Genomic DNA, 8,912 nt, shown 5'->3' on the forward strand with positions numbered 1-8,912 from the left:
CCTTAGGTGATAACAGTAAAAATGAAATCCGCCTTTGTTAAGTAGTAATTGCTACAACCAGCAGGCAGGCCTGATTCAAACTTCTTATCTGAGTTATGTAATAAACTGGTTTGCCTCAACGATTAAAATTGTCCTTGCCTTAGTATTTTAAATTCAGACCTTAACTGTATTTAAGTCATGCTATTTATGTGCTTTGTTTGAGGAGGCATACATGAGCCTTTTGGTTGTTTACATGTTTCCCTTAATATGCAGTCCTATGTGTTTTTGTATGTTGCCTTAGCTTTTTCACCTTTTGAAACCCAAAAGTCAGCCTAATATCCCTTCCCTTTAGGGATAGTAGTCCCAAGTTCCTTCGGGACTGATAAGAATAGGACGGGTAATAGCATGCAATAGTGGTCGAGATCAATCCGTGCTTTAATACCTTAATGGGGTGGGGAGGGTAGATATGGACATGATGATTGGTGCGCTAATACCACATGTATCCCCTCTTTTGAGGAGTGTCATACCGGGTATCGCATTGATGTGATCCATATTATATTTAAACCTAGGACCCCCTTCTTTTATATATCCATAAGTATATGTAGAACTCTAACTCCTTTTCAAAATTCATCTTTTTCTTTCAAACTCTTATGTATTTAAATTTAAATCCTCTATTATTTGAGCCTACACTTGTCTATTTGCTAAATTGCATAAATTCACAAGAAATTCTCTGGCCGGGAACCACACTAGTGGATACTGAGGGGTGCCTAACACCTTCCCCTTAGAATAATTTCAAGCCCTTACCCTATCTCTGGTTATCAAACGAACTTAGAAGTGAACCCTTATAGGTGTCCTAATGCACCTTAAATCATTAGGTGTCGACTCTTCAAATGCAAAACCCAGTTCCCAAAACGAATGAGTTGTCCTAAAATATTATAAACCTGATATCCCGATGCATTAAGAGGAAAAAAGGGGACGCGACACCCACTGAAGAAGTGTCTGAACTAGTGGGAGTGAGAAAATCCTCAAGAATTCGAAAATCAGCAATTTCTAGCGACTATATTGTATATCTCCAAGAGTCTGATTATGATATTGGACTACAAGATGATCCATGCTCGTTTTCACAAGCCATGAGTGGAGAAAACTCCACACTTTGGTATGAGCCATGAAAGAAGAATTAGAATCTATGGCTAAAAAGAAAGTCTGAGATCTCGTCGAATCACCAAAGGGATCCTCTACCATAGGTTCCAAGTGGATCTTTAAAACTAAAAGACTCATCAGGTAATATCGAACGATATAAAGCCAGACTTGTAGCCAAGGGTTTTACTCAAAGGGAAGACATTGATTACCATGAAACCTTCTCTCTAGTATCAAAGAAGGATTCATTGAGAATAATCATGGCATTAGTAGCTCATTTTGATTTAAAGTTACATAAAATGGATATGAAAACTGCTTTCCTAAATGGAGATCTTGAAGAGGAAGTATACATGAGTCAACCTGAAGGATTTTGTGATAAGGACAAAAGTTACCTTGTTTGCAAGTTGAATAAATCCATTATGGGCTAAAGCAGGCTTCCCGCCAATGGTATATTAAATTTCATAATGTTGTTTCTTCATTTGGATTTACGGAGAACATCAATGATCAGTGTATATACCATAAGATAAGTGAGAGCAAATATATTTTTCTAGTCCTATATGTGGATGATATTTTGCTTGCAAGTGGTGATTTGAGATTGTTGCACGAGACTAAATAGTTCATTATCCAGAATTTTGAGATGAAGGATATGGGTGAAGCCTCTTATGTCATTGGCATAGAGATTCATAGAGACAGATCCCAAAGATTATTTGGACTATCTCAAAAGGCCTACATTGAAAGAATTCTGGAAAGATTTGGAATGAAGAATTGTTCACCTATAGCAGCACCCATAATTAAAGGTGACAAATTCTCATTGAATCAATGCCCATAAAATGCATTGGAAAAGGAGCAAGTGAAAGTCATTCCCTATGCTTCCCTTGTTGGGAGTCTTATGTATGCACAGGTCTGTACTAGACCTGATATTGCTTTTGTGGTAGGAATGTTTGGCAGATATCAAAGTAACCCTGGTTTTGACTATTGGAAAGCTGGTAAAAGGGTCTTGAGATATTTGCAAGGAACCAAGGATTTTAAGCTCACATACAAATGCTCTGACTCATTGGAGGTGATTGGATATTCAGACTCTGATCTGGGTGGATGCAAAGACACTGGTAAATCTACTTCAGGATATATTTTCCTTCTTGCTGGAGGTGCTGTGTCTTGGAGAAGTGTCAAGCAGACCATTGTTGCAACATCCACAATGGAAGCTGAATTTATAGCATGCTATGAAGCTATATCACAGGCATTATGGTTGAAAAACTTTATTTCCGGCCTTAGGATTGTCGATTCCATTTCAAGGCCATTGAGAATTTTTTGTGACAATTCAGCTGCAGTTTTCTTTTCTAAGAATAATAAAAGTGGCAGCCAAAGCAAGCACATCGACATAAAGTACTTGATGGTTAGAGACTATGTGAAGAAGCAAGATGTGAATTTTGAGCATGTTAGTACTACTTTGATGATTGTTGATCCTATGACTAAAGGTCTGCCGGCTAATATTTTCAAGGATATGTAACCCATATGGAGCTTAGTAGCTCAATTTAGTCTTGCTTTGCTCTCTAACAGTTTGTCTAGACATTATGTTTATTTTGATATACATGACAGTGCACACTTTTGATTTTTCATGTATTATTTGTGATCATTGGATCAATAAAGTTGGACTCTGAATGACTTATATTAAGTTCAATCATAAAGTTGTTAGACACTTTATTAGAATATATTGTGCATTGTAATACATGGAAGGAAGCGTTTGTTTAAAAGCATGACCGCCATGATTCGTGTAATAATATATTCTAGTTAAAGTGATTGTCGCATAACTTTTAGTTGCGTGATAAAGTTTATGACCATATGTTTATCTCTCATAAAGGATTATCTAATTTTAATATGTGGCCCAAGTGGGAGAATGTTAGAAATTACCGTCTCTTCTAGAGACTTCTAGTGCGGCCCACATATAAGGTAATAAATTATTTACCTTGTCTCCCAAAGAAAATAATATATCAGATAATATTCTGTAGTTATGCATATATGGTAGTTTCTTTGATGGAAAGAAATTACCATATATTAGGAGTCCCTAGGACAATTATAATTTATGGAGAAGTCCCTAGGGCTAAAGTATTTGCCTAAGAGTCCCTAGCCTACCTATAAATACGCCTGTGACTCCATCAGTCTGGCATCCTACGATAGACACAGGCTAGAAGACTCCTTAGGTTTTCTCTCAAGGTTCTTCCAAGGAATTCCCTATATCACTTGAACAACCATGGCTGAAGGTACGTTCCTATTTGTGTTTGTATTCGAATTTCAACAGTATTTACTCCGGTAAGTATTCTATGTGGGTAATTTATTAATTTAAAGAACTTGAGATGTTAAACTAGGATTTGAAAAATTTCTAGAAGAAACAGGTGATGACTCCAAAAAACTATCATAGTGATCATTGGCGCTCATTTGAGAGGTAAGGCCTGAACTTCATATTAATTGTCGAGTAATTTACAAGAATTATTTGTGGTTATTGCTTTTACTGCATCCATTATTTCATAGCATTTTTTTCTCTCCTATTTTTTTTTTATAAATTTTTTATTGCAGCCTTGTGTTGATTATGGGAGTTTGCTGCATGTCAGCCTTTGTGCCTATTTTTGATATGCATATCATTATTTAGCTGAAGATAATAATTTGATAGTAAATTTTGCATGTTATAATGTTGTTGAAATAGTAAGAATATGATAGTAAACTTTGCCTGTTTAAGTATGTTCAAAAGTGACATTTCCGTCTGAAGTCAATATGTTGAACCTTAACAACTGCTTTACGGTATCTATAAAGAATGAAACTAGTAAGGTCCACTTAGCATAGTTTTTGAAGTCGTGGTCTATGTCAAGTTCTAAAACGGATAAATATAATGAAATTCTTAACTAGAATATCAAAAGTAAAGAGAAAAGGAACGATAAATATGGAAACGTGAATAGTAGTACCTATTAAAAAAATTACCTTTAAATAGGAGAAATGCTGCTTTAGAACATTTAAAATGAACGTGTGGCTTAAACTGAGGATGAGAATTTTTGGCAAGTTTTGATTTGGATTTCAGCCTATTGCCTGCAACCTTCATCGGCTTCACCACCCTTTTTGTCCCCAATTTTCAATGCTTATGGTCAATATTTTCTTCTTTAGCAATCAGAAAAACCTAGAACCAATTATTTTTGATAAATTTTAAGAATTATGGGAGGAACAATCAGTGATGTTGTGTGATTGTGATTAAAAATAGAAAGCTAAAGAGATGTTATGAGAAAAAAATAAGGACGACTCCAGTCATCAATGAAAAACTTTCAGTAATCCACTCAAAGAGAGTTCACATACAGAAATCCAACATTAAAAAACTTAAAAAGATATATGTGTGCTCCCACTTTTCTATTAAGTGTTATGCTTTGAGACGTATGAGGTTACAAAATTTTTAGATCGTATAGGATCAGAAGTCAGTCTTCGGCTATATGAGTGTCCTAATTTGGCCTGTTAGTTCACTAGGTTCAATGTCTCAATAATGGCGAAAAAATTATAGAAAAATAGTCATGCTCATTATAGAGCTTTAAGGCACTATTAAACCGGAAAATATTTACTTTTTCTTTGCTTTGCTAAAAAGATGATACCTTTGAGCCTTCGCTGTCTAGTCTAGATGGTCATAATACACGTAAACAATAAATTACTTACTGAAATAAGTGTTTTCATTAGGTTGGTTGCAGAGTTGGGAGAGTTAAATTTGGCTTGACACTCGAAAATGCATAGGAGCCGTTGACTATTTCTCACAATATCTAAGTTAATTATTTATGAAAGAATTACGGCCCTTGTCACTTGGCTTAACAGCTCAATCGAAAATGGCTTAGATTTGAAGTTCTTACCCTATTTAGCCCATATTGTACATAACTTGAAAGAAACTTTTCAGTCTTTAGCCAATTATTAAAGACACACTTTTAGGGTTTTTATTATTTTCTTCTTTCTTCATTCCCAGCACACCAAATTCTCTCTCACCGCCTCTTGCTTCTTTCTTTCTAACCCACATAAATCCATCATTCTTTCTTAACCTAGCCCCTGCTATTCCCCCTCCCCTACGCAGTTCTGCCATCAATGGCTCGAAGAAGGCTCGGGCTCCTACGCCGTCGTCCATGTTGGAAAGCAGAAGAATATTGAAGATTTTTGAAAGAAAAATGAAAATACATACAGGTCTGAAAATAAATAGCTCTCAAACTTGATTTGCACAAAAAATAACCACTAATTTTGGAAGATTTTGAATTTTGAAGTTCTGGTCATTATCATTATGGCCTTGAGGTTTCGAATCTGAAATTGGGTGTATCTTATCTGTGCGTTGAATTCCGAATTGTTGGCGCCAATTGTTAACCTATTGATGAGTTGAATCATCCAATACCTTCTACTACAACGCGAGGCTTGGATAAAAAATCATAACTATGTAGCAGTTTGTATCAACATTGTATAATAGTGTATAATTGTGTATATGAATATACAAACACCTCTTATGCACTATTATACATGTTTATACAAGTTAATACATTATTTACAGTAAGTGTAGTGTTGGACATTCTATGTTTTCCAGTGAAAATATTGTTTAAGTGGTGTTTATATACACTTATATAGTATTGTATAATTGTGTATAAATATGTATATTTGTGTATAATATTGTATGATTATATATTTTTTCAGTTTATAAGGATGTATATACATTTGTCAGTGTGTAAGAGGCCTTTACGGAAGTTTGACATTTCCTTCTCTTCTTCTTTTTCGTGTATGTGCTGTATGAAAAAGATTTTGTACGCGTTGGAAGAATTCTACAATTCATTTACCAAGTTTTTTTTTTATCATGTTGGATTGCTTCAGCAATTGCACATATAAGTGTTTGAATTTCTTACCTTCAGATAATATATATTATTCAAGATTTTTTAGTTGCGTTGTGGCTGATTTGTATATTTTTATCAAATGCTTAATAATCAAAGGAAATCAAGAGAATGGAAATAACTAGTTGTGTAAAGAGGGAGCAATAACCGTAGTTGATTGTGTAAAATAAGTTGTCTTTCAGGAATTAGCCTATTACTTTTGGGCTATAGATTTGCAAAGTGGTATCTAGGCTATTATGTTGCAAGTTAGGTGTGTGAGTTGTATTTATGTAAAATTATCCCATTATTTATTAATTGTTACAGTAGCTACAAATTATGCATGAAACACGAGGTTTGCAATTAAAGTTAACTTGAAGGCACATTAGCTTTTTAACACTGAGCTCATGGTCCCCCGATTTTTATCAGAGAGCACAAATAAATTATATGATTGCATAATATCTTCATTCTCTTTCCGGTTAGTGTAGGAAGAGAACTTTAAATCATAGTGAGATTGTGCCACTCAAAGTACTCCTGACAAGTGTAGGAAGAGAACAATCACATGCTGTAATAGTAAATATTCTAAAAGAAGTGGAGTTCAATACTGTTAAGTTATACTATTTTCTCCAAAGCAAAGTAACACGTATTCTAAAAAAGTGAATATGGCACTATAAATGATGCTATTTTTACTCTCGAGAAGTGCTTGAGCTTTATACATTTGACTCTCCCAGAATTTTTCTTAGCTTTAGAAACATGAATTCACTTTTAAGTTAGTTTTAGGTACAATTAAATTTAGAGACATCCATATATTTTTCAGAAAGGGGATTGAAATTTTTTCTAATGGTAGAAAATAATTGATACATCACCTATATTATTAATAAAACAAAAGATCCTGCTCGATCTTAATTAATGTTGATCAGCTCTATGTTACTCCACCTTTATATTCAAAAGAAATTAATGTGTATTTTCTTTTAAATTAGTACTTCTACATTAGTAACTAATCTGTCACATTGGTGCTTAGTGCATGGTTATATAATTAAAATACAAGAAGAAGAATAAAATAAACAAAAAAGTTACAACAACAATAATTTATCTGAGCATAAATCTGTGAAGTTTTTAATTGATCGTGTTTGGTTGCTATAATTTCTTCTCATACTATTTGATGTATTTGTACTTAAAACATGTTGAACATTTAATCCATGCAGAGCTAGCACTACTCGAATGTACCACCATCATTTTTTCCTCTACCCTTCCTGTGTAGCACTTATTTTTACTTATTATTACTGCCAGCTTAGCTAAAAGGTTGGGTTTATATTGTGGGTTTCATATTTTTATTCTGATGCTTTTGTTGATACTTCTATCTCCCCTTTGAAGGATTGCTTTCTTACTCGATAAGAAAAAATAATTACTACCTCTGTCTTTTAGCCTATACTAGCTCTAGGCTTTTGATTGAAAGAGTCACACTACTTGATTTCATAAGTTTCTTTTATTTCAGGTATAGTGCAAGGTTTCATACTTGCTGTCTTTCTATAGTTTCCTTAAGAATTTGTATAAGGAATTTTATCATATAATTGTCAAATTTAGTTTAAATAGTAAAATTATATTTTGATGGGTAGATTCTTGGCAGGGAGCATAATATTCCATGTTTAGGTTCAAGAAATTTAGGAGAATGGATAGAGAAATTTAAGGACATTACAAAAAATATGAACAATCTAATGTCACAGTCTTTCACTGTGAACACATACTATATCAACTATATATGTATATCAGACAATAGCCAAACTTTTGACAAGAGTAGCATGATTCACTATAAATCTATGTTATTAGTTGAACTTAGACCGACATATTTAATGCTCTTCTAAATTAAGTAATTGGACTGGTGAAGACATGTTTTATACATTGCTGATAAAGTATTGTTGAGTTTATGCTGCTCCACCAATACAATATGACAGGATGACATGCTATAGTCTTCTTACCTTAAGCCTTCCTCTGCCACTGGCAATGGAAACTTGCATGGAAATTAGTTTTTTGGACCTAATTTATATGTTGTATACAACTTAGACACTTCTTTTAGTTATTTCATAACATTTAAGAACTCTGTAGGACCCATGGTTATTTTGCCAGCTTTTGTATCTTTTATAATTCAAAGGATGTACTCATATTAGCACCTATTTGGTGTTGTCACGACCCTAAAATCGATCTGGTCGTGATGACGCCTATCGTGAAACTAGGCCAGCTGACACAACTCCCGAATTAACCATTAATCAATAAGAATTATTTTTAAGCCTTTAATTAATCAAATATCTCATAATGTAAGTCTAAATGAACAGTGCGAAAATAATATATAAGCCCGACATCGGGGTGTCACAAGTCACGAGCAACTACTAAAGTCTGAATACAATAAGAGTCTAAGAATGTACTAAATACAGTCTAAGGAAGACAAGAGGGAGAAAAGCAGTGTTGCGAACATCGGGCAGCTACCTTGCTAACTCTGATGACTCTGCCACTGAGCAACCAACAACAACTACCGGGTTTAGAAATACCTGAATCTGCACACAAGGTACAGGGAGTAATGTGAGTACGCCAACTTAGTAAGTAATAAAGGTAAATGAAAGCTGAGTAGTAAGAAAATATGTAAACCATGTCAAATGCTACAATAAAAGCAGGACATTTCCAACACACTACAGAAATCATTTACTTCAAAAATCGTGCTCAGTTTCGGTGAAAACCTTTTAAAACAACTTTCAATAATTTCAAATGATAAGATGGTGAGTAAAACTGATAGAAAACATAAACAGCCCCTCGGGCAAAATATGTATCACATACCGCCCCTCGGGCAAATCATCAATAGAACCAGCCCTCGAGCTACCTCACAATCACTCGTAATCAGCCCCTCGGGCACAACATGAATCAAGAACTGCCCCTCGGGCCACAATATGA

The 8,912-nt window shown here is 34.3% G+C and overlaps 1 protein-coding gene across 1 annotated transcript; it reads left to right on the top strand.

Annotated features, from left to right (window-relative positions):
• Nucleotides 1-1,415: 1,415 nt before the first annotated feature.
• Nucleotides 1,416-2,623, top strand: LOC142164253 (secreted RxLR effector protein 161-like). The gene is made up of 2 exons (XM_075221853.1): nt 1,416-1,511; nt 2,018-2,623. The coding sequence occupies exons 1-2, from the start codon at nt 1,416-1,418 to the stop codon at nt 2,621-2,623; spliced, it is 702 nt and encodes a 233-aa protein (XP_075077954.1).
• Nucleotides 2,624-8,912: the final 6,289 nt, after the last annotated feature.

This window comes from Nicotiana tabacum, chromosome 1 (genome assembly GCF_000715075.1).
Source record: "Nicotiana tabacum cultivar K326 chromosome 1, ASM71507v2, whole genome shotgun sequence".
Lineage (NCBI taxonomy): Eukaryota > Viridiplantae > Streptophyta > Magnoliopsida > Solanales > Solanaceae > Nicotiana > Nicotiana tabacum.

Bases quoted from the DNA above. Each gene is read 5' to 3' on its own strand.
- LOC142164253 (XM_075221853.1), top strand. From the start codon at position 1,416: ATGGATATGAAAACTGCTTTCCTAAATGGAGATCTTGAAGAGGAAGTA. The intron at 1,512-2,017 runs GTTTGCAAGTTG...ATGTATGCACAG, and splicing joins ATAAGGACAAAAGTTACCTT to GTCTGTACTAGACCTGATAT.